Source organism: Colius striatus, chromosome 4 (genome assembly GCF_028858725.1).
Source record: "Colius striatus isolate bColStr4 chromosome 4, bColStr4.1.hap1, whole genome shotgun sequence".
Lineage (NCBI taxonomy): Eukaryota > Metazoa > Chordata > Aves > Coliiformes > Coliidae > Colius > Colius striatus.
The window spans coordinates 18,946,776-18,967,986 of NC_084762.1; the positions used below are offsets into that span (position 1 = coordinate 18,946,776).

The following is a 21,211-nucleotide window of genomic DNA, read 5'->3' on the forward strand; positions in this document are numbered from 1 at the left end:
CCTTGTCTGAACAGTGAAATAGTTTTCTCTTATGTTTACGTGGAACCTTTTGTGTTCCAGCTTCATCCCATTATCCCTTGTCCTGTTGCTAGATACAACAGAAAAAAATGATGCCCCAATCTCCTGACACCCACCATTTAGATATTTGTAAATATTAATACGATCCCCCCTCAGTCTCCTCTTCTCCAGACTAAACAGCCCCAGGTCCCGCAGCCTTTCCTCCTAAGGAAGATGCTCCAGTCCCCCGACCATCTTGGTGGCCCCCTGTGCTAGACTCTCTGGAAGTTCCCTGTCCCTCTTGAGCTAAGGAGCCCAGAACAGCACACAAGACTCCAGATGAGGCCTCACTAGGGCAGAGTAGAGGGGGAGCAGAACCTCCCTCAACCTGCTGGCCACAGTCTTCTTGATGCACCCCAAGATGCCACTGGCCTTCTTGGCCACAAGGGTACATTGCTGGCTCATGTTCAGTTTACTATCAACTAGGATTCCCAGGTCATATCTGACACATGACCACCTTCCTTTGCAACTTCTGTCATCCTGAAAAAGCTTGCATCTTCTTCCTCAACATGAATATATCCACTTTCCCTCATTTGTATTAATCTTCTTCTATAACCTTTGCTGTTAAATAAAACTAAAACAATTCAGAACATAGGCAGATAAAACTCAGTCTTCATTCACAAGATGATTATGCAGACTGCCACTAACAATCTTTGCCTGCTACAATTTCTGTAACTGCTACATTTTTTAGTATCTACCAACTAAAAAAAGATGGAAGCACAGAGTTGCTCATTTGAGGAGAAACCAAAACCCCGTACCTTTTGTGAGAATAACTTTCACAGCTTACAATAAACAAGTCAACTTGCAGCCTCTACCACCTATAAAGGAGCTTGTTCTTTTTCACACAGGTTCACAGGCTCACTCTTAAATCCTACATTGCTGTGACCTGCTAACATGAACCATGGCAGTAGATTAGTAATCCAAGTCAGTAGGTTGCAGCAGGTAAACACCAGTTTAGCAGCCAGAGTTATTTTATTTCTTCCTGCAGCAAGATCCAATGCACACATCTGTTGGCAATGCTACTGTTCACCAGGCTCCTGCAGAGATTTATCACCATCACCTCAGATTTTTATTGAGCAAGTTAGCCTAGGTCTAACTAGGACATTTGCAGATTTGTCAGGTTGTGAGTGCTGGAAATAGTGCAAAACACAAGAGCAGTGTGATACTTCATGTTTAGACCTAACTTGTTTAATTCTAAGTTATCAGAAGGAATTCTGGATTTGGACAGGATAAGCCATTGACAAATGTTGCTTTGTTGTGGAAATACAGCTTGGTCAGTATTCTTTGTGTCCATCTCTTCACTATATTTAGGTGTCATGGATTAAGGAGATAAAGTCAGCTTCAGACAAATTGTCTCCTTTCACTGGTTCAGTCAGGTGGTGGCTTGGCTTTAGAGCTAAAGTTGTCACACACACGCAGGATTTAGAAGTACATTTCTGTCACAGCAGAATTTCCAGCTGCTCTATTTCTGTGTGACTGAAAAGTTTTCTCAATTTCCAATTGATAACTTTCTCTTTAGATACTCTAATATATCTTGCTCTTGGTTTTATTGAGAACCAGTTAAGCTTGTAGATGTAACATACTACTAAGTCTTGTGTACAAAATAAAGCACCAAGAATGTTTGCCACTTTTCAAAATGAAAATTATACATGTTTGCTCAAGCTGCACCAGGGGAGGTTCAGATTGGATATTAGCTGAATTTTTTTCACCAAAAGGGTTGTCAAGCATTGCCCAGGGAAGTGGTGATGTCATCATCCCTGGAGGTATTAAAAAGCTGTGTAGATGTGGCACTTAAAGATATGAATCAGTGGTGGACATGTTAGTGCTGGGTTAATGGTTGGATGTGATGATCTCAAAGGTCTTTTCCAATCTAGACTGAGACCTGGCTGACTGAGAGACTCCAGAAGGTAGCAATCAATGCCATCAAGTTAAGTTGGAGGCCTGTGGCCAGTGGAGTTCCACAGGGGTGAGTTCTGGGGTCAGTCTTATTCAACATCTTCATGGATGAGGGGACAGTGTTCCCTCAGCAAGTTCCCTGATGACACCAAATTGGGAGGACTGGTTGATTCACCAGAAGGCTGTGCTGTCATTCAGTGAGATCCTGTCCAGCTTAAGAGTGCAGAGTCCTGCACCTGGGGCGGAAGAACCAATCCCATGCACCAGTACTGGCGTCCTGTGTCCAGTTCTGGGCTTCTCAGTTCAAGGACAGAGAACTTCTGGAGAGAGTCCAGCGCAGGGCCACCATGATGATCAGGGGACTGGAGCATCTTCCTTATGAGGAAAAGCTGTGGGAACTGGGACTGTTTAGTTTGCAGAAATCTGAGGGGAGACCTTATGCATGTAAATACCTAAAGGGCAGGTGTAAAGAAGACAAGGCCAGTCTTTTTTCTGTAGTGCCCAGTGACAGGACAAGTGATAGAGGGCACGAGCTGGAACTTCCCCTTAAGCATGAGTGGAACAAAGGAGGGTGTAAAAAACCCTTTCCCTTTGGGAAAATTAGATGACAGCAGAAGATGACATTTTTGTAAGCATGTTAAAAGGACTCTACCATATTTGAATAGGAGGAAGGTTCTGGTTGGTAGGGTATTTATTTGGTTTTAAATCTTACTTTGCACTACTGTAGTCAAAAAGCTGATATGAACTATGTGCCAGATATAACTATGTCAGATGGTAATGAGGGCTAAATTGTACTTCTTTCTAAATCACAGTGATAATTTCCATTTAATCTTCAATTATAATAGCCTTCATTCACTGATCAAATCACAGAAGTTTCCACTTGGAGTACTCCATGTTATTAGAAAAAAAATGGCTTTCATACACACGGCAAAACAACAACTAACAGGATACAAGTTCTCTCTGGATTTCACATAAGTTACATCTGTTTACCTACTGAATTTACTGCTATCTTGTGCTGTAACTCTTTCTGTAGGTATTTTGGTGAATGTGAAAAGTCTGTAACTTATGAACAAAACAATGAAGTTTTACTCCCTCACTGATAGTGCTTATGGTCTCCTTTCTGTGGCTGCAGAACCTGCATTCCTGAACACCGTTCATATTAAAAGTACTAGCTGATAAAACATTATTCTGACAAGTTTTTTGTTAAGGCTGATCTTTTATTTTCCTTTATTTTTTTTCCTGCATTCCGTGATAAAAGACTACTTTCAGCATAATTTTTAAAAACTGTTTGCAAATTATCAAGTTGTTGTAATCCCTGCCAGAGCTCTCCAAAGCCAAACAAATAGCACCACTTATTCAGTGACTTAAAGTCAGAGTTTTAATTGAAGATAAGAGCCTTTCAGAACCCACTCCAAGAGAGCATTTACTTCCTCTTTTCTGCTGGAGCATCCAGTACTGGCAATGGTTTACATTTCTCTGTGAACTAAAAAATGGATTAATAAGACTTTTAAAATCTTAGCTCACAGTTTTTGCTAGAGTTTATAATCAAATTTAGACTGTAATCAGCAATGAACTTCAAGGGAACTTGAAAAAAATGCTCACTGTTATCAGTGGGCTCATCAAAACAGAAAGGCTCAAACGTCTACTACATCAAAACAATGAGGAAAGATCCAATCTGAACTGAATATCAATATGTAATAGCTTAGATTATTTCACATTGATCAACACTTCAATGATTCTTTTAAACGAGAACAGTCAGGAAATAGGAAAAAAGTAAAAAATATTCTTATGTTAAATACAACAACAATTAGAAAAAAAAGAAGACACTGATATAACTGGTTCAATCTTTTATGAGTGTTCACTAAAACAACTACCAGTGAAATCTCTGGGGTCTACTTTAGTGTTACTAGGAATGGAAGTTACTTGTAAACAAAGTTTATTACAGCAAATTAAGTCTGCATATCAAGCCCAGGGAGAATGTCATGTTTTACGTTATGAATTTTGAATTCCTGACATTCAAGTGGGTTTTTTTCATTTCTTCTTATATGTCGTGTTCCAAATTTTGCTGAGAAATAGACCATCCTAATGAGGACTGCTATGGAAGAATGAAGTAAGGTTTGCTTTCTGCCTTCAATAGATCAACAGTTTCAGACAGAACATAATTTGCACAGGGGCAGAAGTACAAAGGAAGAGATAAGTAGCTTAGAACAATACTATTAAAAGACAGTATTCTCTACTCTAGGAAAAGCTCAAAATTCTTTCCTAGCACTGTATTAAATTTAAGAGCCACAAACACTTGAAAATCTATTTATTCTTTTTGAGAAACTCACAACTAATGATGAGGAGAGAAAAAAACAACCCCGCAAGAGCAGAAAAAAACTTTGGTTGTTCATGTCCAGTGGGAGCTACCTGAGAGCATACTTGGTAGTGAATGGTTGATCAAGCCTAGAAAAATTTAGTGACAAACAGTCTAGTTAACCACCACTTTATTTTCATTCACATTACCATATTCTTCTGAACTCAACACCAAAAGTGACAAGACAAGAAAGGGTAAGCTTGGGGGAGAAAAAAAAAAAAAAGATTAAAAAATGAAGACAGTTATGTGCTCTGTTTGCTTTTCTGGTTGTCAGGCAAGTATCTGTGGTCCTGTTTAGGGTTTGTGTGGAGGTGTTTCTGGTCCTGCAATAGTAAGAAGTTGCTCAAAACTTTACCCGGCTCCAAGTCAGACCCATCTCTGGGTGGGGATGAGCCAATTGGGCACCTCTACAGTTCTTTTTAAGAAGCTGGAGAGGAGGGTTGTTCTTTCTGGGAGATGATGGAAAGAGTGGGATGAGAAGTGACCACACAGACCCCAAGGTCAGTCAGGGAAGAGAGGAGGAAGTATGATGGAGCAGATACTCCCCTGCATCCCATGGTGAGATGGCAGCTGTCCCTCAGCAACCTGTGGAGGGTGATGCTGCAGCTGAGATCTGCCAGCAGCTCATGCAGCAGCCCATGCCAGGGGCAACTGTGCCTGGTGGGGCCAAGGCTCTATGGGGAGGTGGCGTTGGAGCCGAACATGCCTGGAGTTGTGTTGCCATGGGGGAGACCCATGGGGAGGGGTTTGTGAGGAGCTGCAGCTCTTGAGAAGGGCTCATGCTGGGAGGTTTGTTAAGTACTGTATCCTGTGGGAGAGACTCTGTGTTGGACCAGGGGAAGAATGTCCTCATTCTCTGAAAAGAAAAAAGCAGCAGAGACTCTGAGGGACTGACTGCAACCTCCTGTCATAGGTTTGCATGGAGCTGCTTTTTGCTTGGTAACAGGGGAGGGAGCTGCAGTGCTGGTCCCAGTAAGCAGTTCTTGAAACATCCCCTGGCTCTGAGGTGGACTCACCTCCAGCCTAGACAGGCCAATCTGGTACCTCTGCCATCACTATTTAAGAAGGGAAACCTCAGACAGAAGAGGAGGTAGAGGAGTGGTACAAGATGGAGGTGACCATGTCACCACATCCACTGACAGTGGACGAGAAAGGAAGGAGGAGCATCACCCCAGAGACCCCTCTGCAACCCCTGGCAAGAAGGCAGGCTGTTGCCTGCAACACATGGAGGGCAATGGCAGGGCTGAGAGCCACCAGCAGCTCTGGGTGAACACGCCCAGACGGGCAGGAGACTGTGTGAGGAGGCAGCCCTGGCGCAGGCTGTGCTGGAGAGCCTGCAGGCCCCAGAGACACACACAGGAGGTGGAGAGGAGCTGTAGCCTCGGGATGAATGCATGTCAGAGTAGTCCATGCAGGGCTGTCGGGTGTGTGAGGCACTCTGCTGGAGCAGTGAGGACTGTCGAGTAGCCCATCTGACCTGAGGAGAGACAAGCAGTAGGAGCCATAGAGAAAAGACTGACTGAAACTCCCCGTCCTCCTGAGCCGTTCAAGGAGTAGGGGCAGATAAAGACACTAGGATCAGGACTGTGAGCCCAGGAAGAGGGGAGGGGTGGGGGGAAGGTTATCTGAAAGGGCTGGTTGTGTTCTTCATCATTGTACCACTCTCTGTTGTTTTCTGTTTGTTATGCTTTGGGGGTTTATGTTTTTGGTTCTTGGTGGATTACATTAATTTCTGTTTTCTTCTCCAAGTTGAGTTGTCTTGTCTGTTTTGCCTGAGACCTTAAGTGGCAACTGAGCCCTCCTCATCCTTAAAGGGGTTCCAAAAGCCCTCAGTACTTATGGCTGATCGTGGGCCTTTGTTCCTGGATGGGCCTAAATCACGACACCTCCATTTGTCCTGCTGGGGGGGACAAATTACAGATACTGGGATCAGGTATCTGGGTTGGGGAAGAACGGAGGGGTGGGGGAAGGAGATCTTAAGTGCTGGTTGCATTTTTCTCATCATCCTACTTTGGTTTTGCTCTCTGTCTGATCTGTTCCTAGTTGGTAGTAGATTCAACTGCTCTTGTTCTCTTCCCTAAGTTGAGTTGTCAAGTCTGTTTTGCCCAGAAAATAATTGGCAGTGAGCCCTCCCTGCCTTTGTTTTGATCCACAATGCCCTTGGTTAACTTTTCTCTTCCCATCTCACTGAGGCCTCTGCCATCCTACAGAAAGTATGTGTGCGTGGGAGGAGTGAGCAAGTGGCTGTGTCATTCTTCATTGCCAGCTGGGCTTAAACCATGACAGGTCCACAGTTACTGAAAGGCTTGTCTCACAAACATCAGCCAGAACTACAAGCCTGACATATCGATTGAAAGTTTGAAAAGATAAGCACAGTTATCTCAAGCAGGATGAGCAGAGTACCCAAGACCTATAGAATCCAGCATAAACCAGGAGCTGATAAACAGAAATCTGTCACAGAAAAGAAATATTGTCTGGCAGGGAATAGCGAACAGCTGAGCAAGGCAAGGTAGTACAGCCTGAAACACAGCACCAAGAAGGATTACTTTAAGAAACTCATACACCAGAATACAAGAGCCCATCTAAACCAGCAATATTAGTAAGTAAAAATCATACTCCACAGGGCATTCCTAGTGTAGGATCAGGGCATACATCTTACAAGGTTGTTTTATCCACTGAGCATGTGGACACATTTCCTATGGCAATGTGCCAGGATGGATTCCCAGTCAACTGCTAGTGGGTGTGGAAGCTGGTAGATGGATGTCCAAGAGGGCACTTGTGGCCTATGCCACACTCAGATCAGGAGGGAAACCATATCCAACTCAGGCAAGAAATAACATCTGGGCAAAAGTTTCAGGCAAAAAAAGCAACTTCTACTGCCAGCACCAGAGGTTTTGGTAAAGACCCATAGAAGGCTCAAGAGTGTTAGTGAACACGTTTTTTTAAGAATATAATCCGATACATTACTTGACAGCAACACTAGAAAAATCCCGTCCTCCTCCTTGTAAAAGGGGATTGATTGGGAGTGACAGCAGACAGTAAGAAAGAGAAGGAAAGCAGCTGCTGCAATACAGAAATAGGGCCTGGCAGCAGGGAAGTGTATGAGATGTGGCAATTGTGTTCTTTTTGCTCAGCTGGTATGAGAATATCAGAAAAACTACAAAAATTTGTATGACTGTATCCAACCACAGATACCTGAATAGGATTGACAGAAAGGATTAGCCATTTCCCACTACAAGGATACAGGGTAGGCTCTCTCTGAGGCTGATTAGCTCCTTGTGGCCAGAACCAGAAAAAAGAAACAGGGCAGAAGAAGACATACCACCAAACTTACTGGTCACCTGCACAAGACAAGCCTTACACATGCTCTAGATGTGCTGACATGCAATTATCCCCAAATGCAGGATATTCTATTGTCTATCTGTAGTGGTGGAAGACTATTTCCATCCCCCTCACATATTAAAAACATGCAAACAAAATCTGATTATGCAGTCAATAGACCATTAATGGCAATAAAGAATATTCTGGGAACGACCTGGAGCACTGAACTGCTTCTCACTGACAGAGACTCCACAGCAGAGTCATTTGATGAAGTCATAAACAATCTCTCAAGTTGCAAGAGATCAGCTCTTCTTCCACCCTCAACAGAGGAATTTCCTCATAACATGCACAGTTCCAGGACAAAGACAAACCCCATAGACCTTTTCCTAGGGCCTTACATCTGTCTTAGTGAGAAGGAAGGTAGAAAAGAGCTATAAAGTCTGCAGTCAGAGACAGGAAAAGGAGAAGACACAAAGGTTATGTCCTGGTTTGCCGTAAATGTATCAAAGGGTCTTTAATAACTAAAGAATGCAACTGCACTACCAAATAAAGGATAAGCAGTTCAGGGAGCAGGTTCATTTAATTCCCACAGCCAGAATAAGGACCGTTGCATATTGTGCTGGTAGCTAACAGCACCTGAGCTCCTGTTGTGTGAGTGGGCTGTAAACATGTAGATGTGTTGTTATGAGATGATGTAAGGAAACCAGGAAGAGACTTGGGACACTGTTTAAGAGCCAGGATGAAAGTGAACTCTTAGAGATGGCTGGCTCCCAAGCTGAGGAGCAGACATTGTGGTAGACAGACATACCATAAGCAGAAAGTATTCCAGGCATGGGCAAAGACCCACAAGACCACATAAGCAATGACAAGCCAACAGATTTAAGAGAAAATGAACCACTTCTCAATCTGCTTTAAAGGCCAGCACTTAATAGCTGTGGAGAAATAAGAGTAGCTGATAGAAACATTGGTCTTAAATAAGATTTTACCCCCTTTCAAGTACCAAGGAACAGAGCAGGAAGTTACGGTGTGACTACGTTACTGTCTCAGTTTGCCCTTGGAGCAAACCTCACTGTTCCCAACTCCATTCCCCTGGTTTGTGATGCAGAACTGTCTGGGAAAACAGAAGCTGGATCCCTCTCACATTACTTAAAATCAAGAGATGTCCTCCAGCTGCTGACAGGCACTCAGTGCTGGGACTATACAAACCTGAAGGAAAACCCCAAAACAAGAGTAATATGAATGCAGGTTTCCCAGCAGCAAACATTCTGCACCTCTGATCTCAAACAGCTGAATGCAAAGACTGTCAAATGGATATAGCTGCAGTAAGACTCCTCTGAATGTGCATTTGTGTCAGCATTCCCTCTTCTCAGACAAATTCAAACTTGTGAAAAAATTACATATTCTCACAGAGCAGAAGTGAGTATGTGAGAGAAGAGCCCATGGAACTCACAATGCCATGTATGAAAGGATTAGTGATAATCTCCTTAGAAAAAGAACACGATGAAACCAAAACAAAGAGGTATTCTTGCATTTTGCCCACATATTTGTATGACTCTTTCTATCCTGGTGCTCCAAGGATATGCCTTTTTTGGTTTTTTTGTTTGAGTTTAGGCTGCAAAAATAAAAGTTTGCTAAATTTGTTGGTGCAGAAAGGCAGACAGTGTCTTTGATACAATTCTGCTAGTATACTGCTGATACAGAAAATAAAGCCCATCTGTCTGGTGTTCCACCACTGGAAAAAGCGCTGCCATTTATCCATATTAGATCTGATTATACAGTAAAAACATTAACCCATTATTGACTTATGACCTTATTTCACAAACAGAATCTTGCTGTTTCAAACACACCTGATATCATTAGCCTAACAATGTCCAGCAAGCACGTCCTCTACGCATTTTCCAATTTAGAATCGCTTACCCTCCCTCTTATTGAACATCTCAGCTATGTGAAATTATTATTTTTCTGCAGAAAGCTTGCCTAAAGAGGTTTGGTTGGCTGGGTTTTTTTTAAATGAAGGTGGAAGTCATGCTGATCACACAACTTGCATTTTCTTTTTGTTCCTCCCCGTCTCTTGAAATGTTCAGGTATACACTTCAAATAATTTCTCGCAAAGCTTTAGGAGAAAAAGATTACAATTTAATGCATAAATGACTACAGTTTTCTGGTCAAGATATACTGATGCCTAATGAAGATACTTGGATTCTTGAGTAATGGCATTTCACTTGTGGAAATATGCATTATAACGGTGAAATTTGGATGTTGCTAACAGTCAGAATCATAGGCCTCTAATCTATTGGTATGATGATGTCTGCTTCACTATTGTACTTTGGAACTTGCTTTCTAAGTATACTTAACATATCAAATGCTTACTCTTCTTGGAGTATTTGTTAAGCTGATTTTGATAGGATGAGAAAATTCTACACATTGACGTACTTTGCGATTCTTATTCATGCACAAGCAATTTTATAGCAGAATTTCCAATTAAACCATTATTACAAGGTCATTCCCACAGACCTAAGGCTGCTTCCAGGTCAGGCCACCCATTCTGCTTTCCACAGCCCTACTAATGCTGAAGGTGCACAGCTGCCATGGCACACACTACTGCCTGTGACACTTTATTTGGAAAGCGCTTAAATGCACTATGTAATACAGACACACTGCCGGAGATATTACATCACTATTTGGAAAGCTGGAGTAATCTGGGTAAAAAGCCTTCATTAACCGGATACACCACTAAGATTGTTTCTGTGGGACTGACAAGAGGCAGGGGGATGGGGTGGTGTAGGGAAACAACCAAGAAAATGCAGAACCACACATTCCTCTCAGTATTTCCGCACAGTTTTGGATGCCTTACCCGCAGCCCAATCAATGTTTATTTCGTGGTTAAACATTTGCCTCAGAAGACAGAAATATGAGGGTATCAGCTCTGTGGCAGGCATCAAGGTTCCCCACTCTCATACTGTGTTCAAGCACTTTAGCTAGACAGTATGGCTGGAAGCGTCTCCAGCTTAAACAGAAAGTGATCTCCTTCGTTTTAGGATGAAAGCAATGTCTCATCCTGCACATTAACCAGATACGTATGGGGCACACAGGGAAAGCTAACCCAGTTAATCAAGGCAAAGCCAGGAGGCACCTGGCTTCCACACCAGGACCCGGCATGAAGGAGACGGGACTGCTCTGAGGCCCTCCCGCCGCCTCAAGGCACTTACACCTCTGGCCCCCCACTGCCTGCTCCCGGCGCCCCCGTCCTGCCCGCTCCCGCCCTCTGTGAGGGGCCCCGCCAGGCAGCCCCGGAGCAGGGCGCTTGCGGGGGACAGGCGGCCCACTGCCCGCCGCTCACCCGAGGAGCGCGCCGGGGGAACAGCAGCTCACGCAGCAGTTCCTTCCGTGGCAGGGCAGTACCAAAGCCTCCGCGTGCTTGGGGCTTACCTTACTTCGCAAAGCGGCCACCACCGAAGCCTCTGGACGAAGGTCAGGGCTGAAGCCGCCATGACAAGACGGAGTGAGGACAGGAGGAGGAGGAGACGACGACGGCAAACCCCGCCCCGCTGGGCTGCCCCGTGCTCGGCTGAGTAGATGGTTGCCGCCCACTGCTAGTAGGTTTCAGCCTCGCACACCGTGGGGAGCTCGGGCTGGGGGCGGTGGCTTGGCTGGGGGGCGCTGAGGGGCGCCGGGGCCGGGGCCGGGGCCGGGGCCGGGCTTGGCGGAAGCCCTGAGGTGCCAGTGTGAGCCTCGGCCGGCGGGAGCGGCCGCGTAGGAAGTCCCCTCTCCCGGGGCTACGGGCAGCCACGCTCGGAGGTCAGAAATTGAACAGGCTGTCGGGCAAGCCTAACGGGCAGGCAGAGCCGCCAGAGCAAGCTACAAAGAAAGAATAGACGTGAAACCAGAAGTTTTACATTGGCAAAAGTGACTGGTTAGTCTCAGCTCCCCGAGAGTGCCTTGTAACGGACATCACATTATTAGTCGGGACTATTACTGATATTCATAGAATCATAGAATGGTAGGGGTTGGAAGGGACCTTTAGAGATCATCTAGTCCAACCCCCCTGCCAAAGCAGATCCACCTAGATCAGGTTGCACAGGAACGTGTCCAGGTGGGTTCTGAAGACCTCAAGAGAGACTCCACACCCTCCCTGGGCAGTCTGTACCAGGGCTCCCTCACCCTCACAGTAAAATACTTTCCCCTTCTGTGTAAATGAAACTTTTGGTGTGCCAGCTTCTTCCCATTACCCCTTATCTTGTCACTAGATACAATAATAAAAAAGGATGCCCTAACTTCCTTTTTATTACCTATATTACCTATTTTTGCATGCTATATAGCTCTTATAAGTGTTTGCAGTGTAGTTTTCCCACACAAATCACCTACTAGGCATCTGAAAAGACTAGTGTCTGTACTTGAGTAGGGCTGGCAGCCTGTGAAAGTGTAACAAACTCAAGTGGCTGCCTCACCTTGCTTAAAAGACACCACTTTTATTTCTAGGATTTTGCACTTTAAGGTTCAACTCCTGAGGGTGTATTTCATTTCTCTTTTCTAACATTTGCCTCGTGAAGCATGTTTTTGTGTTTGGTTAGGCACTGGGAAAATCTTCATGATTTGAGTACTCGACTCTATCACTCACCTTTCAAAACACATCTAACAAAATTGCCTTTTAATCTTGGGTTGTTTGGGGTTTTGGCTTTTTTTCCTTCTCCCCAAAATTACATGCATCTAACACTTGGACTTCTCCCTCAAGAGCAAATGTTTCAAAGTTGTTGATAAACTGTGAGGTTGTCCTTAAACTTTTGATTACAGTTTTCCAAAAGTGTAACTAACTGTTGGAGACTAGCAGTTAGGATGGCCCTTCCTCCCCTGCCAATACTGTGAAGGTCATGGAGTTTGACCATGGTCAAATAACATGTAGCTGACTTTTTCTGACATAGCCATGGATTTCAGCTATGAGTGTTGTTCTTTAAGCTTGATACACCTTGAATTTTGCATATTATTACAGATACAAAAGCCAAGCATTTCTCAGTTTCAGACAGCCTTCACTGGTTTGCACCTGTAGCTGGCCTACCTACATAAAATAGGTATCTATTTGGGTTTTAGCCTCTCAATGGCAACTTCCTTCTCTGCTACAGAGGGCTATGAGGTGAAATTAATTCACGTTTGTAGAAAACTTTGGAAGTACCTTCCTGAAGGTGTAGTAGTAAATGCTATTGTTGTTCTGTATCCTTATTTGGCCCCATTCAAACAAAACTCATGGCTTTTAGGTATGTGCCTTGTTAGACAGAGACAATACATTGAATGTGTAAAATCAAACCGGGCTAAATATTGCTCTGAGATATAGGAATGTGAATAAGAGAAGAATTTGGCTCTAAAATGCTAGCATTTGTTTTGCCAAATATTAACAGGTTTTTTTTTACTGAAACCTCATGTGCACAACAGCTGTAGTCTTGTAGGCTGAAAAGGCCAGAAAAATCATGGCAGAAATGTAGTATAATGAACAACAGTTGAAAGTTTACTGTAGTAGTATTGTTAGCACTACTGTAATGGACCTAGAGCAAACCCCTTAGAGAACTCATTTTGTAAGTTGCTTTGGATCTATTGTTTGACAAGCAAGTCCCTAATAACAGTGCCCTCTCTAGCATTTTATTGGTAATGGTAAGATGAAGAGTTTTTCCTGGCTGCACATTCATCCTTGTGTAAAATTATCATATTCTTTCCTTTAGTTCAAAATAGAACAGCTTCACATTTTGTGCTACTGTCTAGAAAGTACATGAAGAGGAAAAAAAGTGCACTTCTAAGTTCTCTTTGCCTTTAAATTATTGCCCTCTTAAATAATAAGAGCCTTTTCTGTATTTGCTTAGTTGAAGATAACTAGCAGTAATGAAAGAGACCCGTTAGACCCAGCTCACCCATTTCAATTCCAAGGCTAAACAGTCTTTTGCTGTATGTTTTTGATTGCCTCTATGTAGGTTAATACAAAGCAAAGCAGCTGTGCTTTGTCTGGGAGCTTCTTACCCAATACCACTGGCAGAAAACTTTTGCTGTTAAATATCTGAGATTAAATATATTGGACTTTATTTTCTTAATTTCTTTCTCTTGGATGTATGTCAGTTTAAATAAGCCAGCCTTTTTAATAAACTCACACTGGAACTTCCAATTTTATCTAGAGACAGCAAAAAAGTATCTCTGCTGCATTCAGTCAAAGATGGATTGTGTGCTATAGGAATTAAATACAGACACCAGCAGCGTTCAGTACTCACCAGAGAGCTCCATAGAGAAATAGTAACTACAGTGACTTTTTTTTCTCATCACCTCTCTAAGATATATATCACAATCCAAGAGTGCAATTTTCTGTATGTGTCTAAAAACCTATACCTCCAGATGTCCTCTTCCCTTTTTTTTCCTTCTCTTTTTTCTTCACTTATCTTCCTTTCAACTACTTAGCTGCTTAGCATTCATCTGACTGCTCAGGTGAGATACAATATTAAAAATGCCTTTTGTGAATAGCAGGTCACATAAATATCTTTCTATTCTATTGGTAACATTCCCTTTTCCTTATGTACATGATATTACTTATTTTCTTAGCATGCTTTTAACCATTTATTCTTTGCTATATATTCTTACTTCTGGAAGTGGAACCTTGGGGGTAGCAAAATCAAATATTGCATATGATGTGGTTTAAATGTGGCTTAGTGTTACATACTTTCATTCTGACCCTTTGTATATGTGCGTAAGTACATGTTACCATGTATGCCCTGTCATAATAACTATAAGCTATGTATGTGCTAGAGAAACTAATGTACTCTTATTGTGAAACACAAAATAACACAATAAGTTTTCATACCACTGGATCCTGATGTTTTGGTTGCAGAATGAGTGGTTTGGTTGTAATCTGTACCTATGTGTGTTTCAACATAATTGCAGGTTCTTACACATATTGATACAAGCCTGTGCAAAAAGTGTTTTGCGTAACTTCACAGTGGAAGGGAGGAATGGTGCTAACATCACAGGAGCTGATTCTGATATGTCAACATGATCTCTATATCATATGCACCTCTAGTTTCTTCAAGACTGCAACATATTCTACAATCTGACCAGTACAAACTTTTTTTTTCTTGTAGCGATAAATTCTTATCTTTGCAATAATTTCTCCAATCTTTATGTTGAGTGAACAGTTTTGCCCATAGATTTTCTGAAATATGTTTTCTGTAATGTCACTGAACTCAGCTTTGTATTAAGGAGTTGAATATTGGTCATCATTTACATGACAAGGCAGCTGTACTGTCTTTGATACAAATTGTTTATCCAGGAAGCAGATGTGTTGGGTACTTTATTATTCAGAATTTGATTTCCATGGCAAATGGTTTTGCATTATCACGACAGGGAACTTTAATACATATTTAACAAAGGTTCTCTTGATGATTTATTCACTTTCCCCTTGAAAACCAGTCCAATAAATCCTACTGGACTTACTTGTGTGATGATATTATCATGTTTCTTGCACCGATGATGACAAGCCATTTCAGATATGTGGGAGAGGGGTTTTTGTATTTTTGCTGCTACATTGTGAGAAACTACTATGTTGGCGAAGGGCATTAATCACTGATGCCTTTGTAAGGCTGTTTTTGGAAACCCCTGTTTGTGGTCACATTATTACTTCAATATGAAAGGTATGCTCAGTTCCTGACAGCCAAGAAGAAATTAGACTTGGACTCATGTACTAAAGTACAGATTTTTGTCAACAGAGAAATATTAGCTCTAATCAGGAGATAACTAATTATACGGTGCTCTACTTTTCTTGGCTGGATTGCTGGTTCATTCTTAGGCAATCAGTAATTCTGGAGGAATAGGTTTTTTGCACCATTGTCCTTAGTCTGGAGTTTGAATTACCGAGTTCTTAGTCCATACTTCTTGGTAATTACCTCCACTGCCTGCCTCGTGCATGGCTTGAACTGTCTCTGTCTTCTCACAGTCTGCAGTAATATTTCATCTGAAAACATCCTTGCTACTCCAAATAATTGCAGTTCTTTTACCATGAATGAAAGTTGATTTACTCCTTCTAGCTGCAGATTATTCTCACCTAATAAAAATATAATCTCTTCTATCTTGAGTCATGAATCTCTCCCAAGCTCTTCTTGGCGTTCAGTAAAGTTGGACGACACATATTGTTTCTACTAAGATCATATGTGCTGGATACTATTTTAGGCCTACCTCACTGAAATACTTTCACAAATGAGGATCTGAAGAGCTAAGCCTCATGCTGAGAAAGTAGTGTAATCATATAGGCACTTTGCTCCTGTTGAAGGATTTGCTTCAAGTGTGTCAGAAAGTTAACTGTCTTTTTATTGCTTAGTCCTCCTCTTTGTGTGCCATAGTATCTCTCAATATTTTCTCCCAATGTTTCCCAGTACAGTCTTTCTGATCCCTTTGCAGTACAGCTATAGGAGATGTCTGTGTTATGCAAAGTCTAGTACATTTCCCTTAGGTAGGGCATGGGTAGATTCCTGTTTATTTTGGTCATTCACCATTGGCTTCCAGTATTCATAAGCAAAAGAAGGTTATATACTCTGTAGTGATAATAACTTTTGTGCTTTCTATCACCAGCACTTAACTAGTCACTGCCATGTGTTTAAATAAACCATTTGGTAATCTTGTTTGGAGGCTTCTCTCTGTAACTAGCATGTTGGTGTCCAGAAATTGCCACACTTTCCTCAGCAGGTGGCTTAGTGTATTGACTGAACATTTACAAATATTATTGTTAAGAGATTTCACCAGAATAGAAACAAAAGTGTGAGAACTTTGGTTTTTTTTTTTTAGGAAAGAATCATAGGGGTTGCAAGGGACCTCCAGAGATCATCTCGTCCAACCCCCCTGCAGAAGCAGGTTCACCTAAGAACATACAATCTCAGAGATTTTTGTAGAGGTTTACCTAGTAATGACCAAATGTATATGTTTAGCTTATGAGGACTTGTATGTTTTAAAATCTGTTGCCACTTTGCAACCCCTATTAACAATCTATGGAATGTGTACATTCTCATGCTGCTGTTCTGAAGTGCTGTAACTATTTGTGAAAGATTACGTGTCACACATAGCCTGTTTGCCAGGAGTGACAAGATACACGCTTAAAAATAATCGGTGAAATGTAGAAAATGAGACAGTGCTGTTTGAATGCACCTGAAGCGGTATGTCGGGTTGTGTTGGTTTTTTTGCATGTAAGAGCATCCAGGAAAGAAACATTATTGGTAGGAATTCAATCAGGAGGCGTGGTTACAGTAGTCTTATTTTACACGTGAATCAACTAACAACAGAATTGTTAATAAAAGAAACTGAAATCTTCCTAAGCTGGAATCCTTTCTAGTTTCCTGAATCATTGAATGATACAGGTCTTGCCTTTTGCAAAGTAACTGGCACTCCTACTTTTTGTACTTCCACTTTAAAAAATATTTTGGGACAGCATAAACTTTAAGCCAGAATAAGCCAACACTGCTACTGAAAGAAGCAGTCTCCGTTTTCCTCAGTCCTGTCCCAGTTCACTTCCATGCCTTCTTTTCTGCTGAGAGAACTGTTTTCATAGCCCAGCATTGAAGCAGTTCAGGGAATTGATCTGAGTTACAATTAACCAGGCAAAACCAAGTAAGTAAATGACTAAAGGTTAATCTGTGACCCAACTCAAACCTTGGGTCCTTTTCATCATACAGCTGAATACATGCTCATGTTGGTGCTAAGCAGGGAAGTGTGATGTAGCCTGACAGATAGTAGGACCGCTTCTTTCAGGAGCAGAGATTTATTACATCATAGCCTCTAAGGGATTTGGTATGCTTTCTGTCTTAGGCTGTTTATATTGCTAAAATATTTTACTCTCATATCACAAAATGTTTCTCTGTAGCTAGGTACAAATGAAGCTGCTAGCTTGCTCCTCTAGGAAGCGAGTTATTAAGTGATAGTAATGTGCATATGTTAGCACGTTGAAACAAAAATTGAGAGGAGTTGCAGCAGTTATTAAATCCTTAACATTTTTCATGCTTCACTTTCTGTCAAACAATTGTTGTAGTAAACATTTTTCTCAGGTGTGGAGTTCTCTGGGTCCTGATGTATTATAAGTGGCAGCAATCTCTACTTCCACATGTTTGTGTTCACCCTGACTGGCTGCTTGTGCTGTGCCAACACCAATATTTGCGTAGGCATTTAGCAAAATATATCAGAGAACTGATCCAGGTAAGAAGAGAACCCACCCAAGAAAACTCATCAGCTGGACCAGTTTCCCATTTTGATTTACTGTCTGCGAAAACAGTAGAGCTGATACAGCTCAAGCATAGTCACTGTTGCAGACAGCAGGATTGCTGAGACACTTATATTTGGGCCACAACCTTATGTCTAGTAAGACCTGATTCCTTGACTAGATTAGTATGTCTCGCTTTCCATATGGTGACCACAGTCTAACTGGGGTAGATCTCTGCCTGGCTTTGTTAACATGTGTATTAGTGGAAAAGGTATCAACTATCTAATGACTCCTACTAAGCTGCTGAATTCAGGGCAGCATAAACTTAGAGTCGTTAAACCATACGAGACTTGGGTTTACCAGTATTGGACTGTAGCTCCTACAACCCCAGCACTTTAGCAATCCCAGTTTGGCCCAGTGAGCATACTACCATTTGGTTGCTCAGTGTGCAATTTGCTTTGCAGGCTGACTGTTGTGCAGGCCTGATTTACTTATCAAGGGCAGAGTTGTTTTCAGGATGGTCTCAATTAGATTACTAAGTAATTCAACATGGTGTTTGTCTGCATGTTTCCAAAATACTTTGCAACATACTTTATACGTCCTTTTGCTAAAGAAGGATTTCTAAACAGATTTTCTTTATTTAGGGTAAATCTGTTCCAGTAAACACAAAATTCACCTCAAAACTTCTCTTATGGATCTCTTTAAGATAATAACGTTCTTCTCATTTGAGGGAGAGCAGACTTCTTTCCATTTCTCTCTGTATTAGCTTTTAGGAGGTCATAGATAATCCATTATCTCCTAACAAAGTTTAACTGTTGATGTTCTTTCAAGCTGTAACTTTGCAGTACTGCAAAGTGCATTTGTGTTGCTTCGATCTTCGGTGTATGCCACTATCTCCCTTTCTTCCACCAAATCTTTTATACGGTAACTACAAGAAAGTACTGTAACAGATCTAGGTGAATTTCTTACATTTCCTCATTAAAATATAATAAAAGTTTAAAATAAACTGTAAAGAGGGATCACTTCAGTAAACTGCTTTCATACTGTGTTCTGATGCTACATTTCACCTCCACAACCCTTAATCTCTCTCTGCTTTTGTCTGGACCAGGATACCACCAGGATATTCACCTTGCTTGGTAACATCTTTCCTGCTTTCTTGTAGAAATATTTTTGGTTAAATTAGGTAGCCACAGTAATCAGAAAAAACATCTGTGAAAAATAATAATTATTAACGTGAGTTATTTTGGACATGTTTCAGAAAGAGTGTTTCTCAGAATGTTTTGAGCTCATCCACTGCAATACAGTTGAATGGAATAGAGCCAATGTAGTATTTGTTATTTTGTAGTGGTATTGAATGGTAATGGATTTCTGGTTAATAAGTTTTGTTGGTTTTGGTTTTTTTTACATGAGGATTGGGATTCCAGATGGCATTTTCAGATGACAATCCTCATTTTTTACTTCCTAGAATTATTTACTCCTTGATTTATCCAGGCACATGCCTAAGTTGTCCCTTATGGCCAATATATATGCATGGTTTAGGTTGTGTTTTGCACAGAACAGCTCTGAATTTCTCAAGGAGACTATATGGCGCATTTGTCTCTTCTGGAGGGAACTCTCTTCTGGAGGGTTGTTAGGCCTAAGTTTTGTTTGTTTCTTGTTTAACACTTGTCTTGTAGCAGCACAAGTCATAGGCCTCCTCCCTATAGTGACAGGTTTTGTACAGACACAAGGCAAGAAGACTTCTGGTGTCAAAAAGACTAAGGTTTACAGTGTCTTATAAAACATATGTGAATGAATAAGACAAAATGTAGCAATGACAACACTGGTTAAAGGAGCAGACAATAGTCTCAGCATGTCAGGTACTTGAAATTTGTCAGGTACAAAACAGAGTATTAAAATACTTATAACTTTTTTAGCCTCAATTTATTTTACATTGAGAACTGTAGCCATTCTGAGGCCTATTGATTATGACCCCAGGAAAAGTTAGTAAAACAGTAGTTTTGAGGAAGTATTCATAGATACGCCTGAACTGACACAAATTTTAAATTTTAAAAGAAACTCAGCAAAAAACATTCTAGGTCCTGGTCTGCTCAAACACTCTTGGTGAAAAGCATCTATAACCTCAGTCACAGTGGCATACAAGTCCATGTAGCTTTTGAGAGGTTCATCATCCAAAAGTGGTGTATAACTTTCTGTCATTTTATTTAAGAGATCTATACCTCAAAATGAGTGAAGTGCCTCTTGCTGTTGCACAACTTTTAATTTCCTTGACCAAGAGAAGTCTCAGAGGTATGACATTAAAATTTATTTGCTGTTTAGGGATCTACCTGAAGGTCACCATCATGAATTGCTAAGTTTAGAGAAATGCTTTCAGTCCTATTTCTCTCTAGAGCAGATGTAGGGTTGCAAACAGCGTGACCCTCCAAGGAGGGAGGGATGGTGTCTGTAGATTCCCCCACGAGTACATACCTACCTTCATTGCTTGATGTGATTTTAAAGAACTTGTTCTCATTTTAACATAGCAATAAAGAAAATGGCAGTGAAAGGGATAAAGCAGGAAAAGTAGGCTTTGTCCGTCTTTTACATGTTACCTACTGGTGAAAGCACCCAGACAGGCCTTGAGAGGCCTCAAGCCTCTATCTCTTACAAAAGAGCCTTAAATTTATGTAAGTATTGCTTTACCAGCATTCTTCAGTTTGCACAGCACTTGACATATACAGGCTGTTCTCTTACATTGATTTTAATGGTCATAAAATTAGCATAGGGCAGATGGAAAAGAGAACCAGGAAACTTTGTATTTTGAGCTGCCTGCCAATGCCTTTTGAGCTGTACTCTCAGCCTTGACTTCCTCAAGCTCCTTGCCCCCAGTGAGCAGCTGGTTTCTGCAGGATGCCTGTGCCTACTGCCTTGACTTCTGCTGGCTCATTACTGCTGCACCTGGGACAAAATCAATTAGCCACAGCTGGCCTGGCTGGAGGCCATGGCAACAAGTTGTCAGGCAGTAACAACTGATTTGGATTTGGCCTGGGTTGCACACTCAACAGAAGACAACTGTTACTGGTTTTCATTCCAGGTAGGAACTTCTATATTCATGTTTGCTACTAGATCTTGATTATACCTTTGCATTGAAAGACACTAGTCTTCCCTTTCCATTGTTAATGTGCTATATAGCTGATCATTTCCAATGGATTATTTTTCCTAAGTCATCGGTTCTGTAAGGTATGGAACTTTCTATTTTCGCTCACCTTGGTGATCAGTGATTCAGCTGAACAAAATAAAATACATTTGTGCTGACAGCATAGCAGTCTTATTATAGGTTTATTTAAGTGCTGTTTTGTAATAATGTTTTCATTATCGTTTATATTAATATCAATATT

At 41.6% G+C, this 21,211-nt stretch overlaps 1 protein-coding gene across 4 annotated transcripts in view; it reads right to left on the reverse strand.

Moving 5' to 3' along the window:
- The window catches only part of ECI2 (enoyl-CoA delta isomerase 2), a 31,867-nt gene extending 20,718 nt beyond the window's left edge, over positions 1–11,149 (reverse strand). Inside the window, exon 1 of one of the 4 annotated variants that reach the window (XM_061995070.1) lies at positions 11,060–11,149. Coding sequence is in view for 1 of the 4 variants with exons in the window: in XM_061995069.1 (XP_061851053.1) it covers positions 11,060–11,121 (62 nt within the window). In the remaining 3 variants the exon portion in view is untranslated. Of the gene's footprint in view, positions 1–10,970; positions 10,988–11,059 lie in introns of those variants that run through there. The other 3 variants (XM_061995069.1, XM_061995073.1, XM_061995072.1) reach the window with 3 other exon arrangements.
- Positions 11,150–21,211: the final 10,062 nt, after the last annotated feature.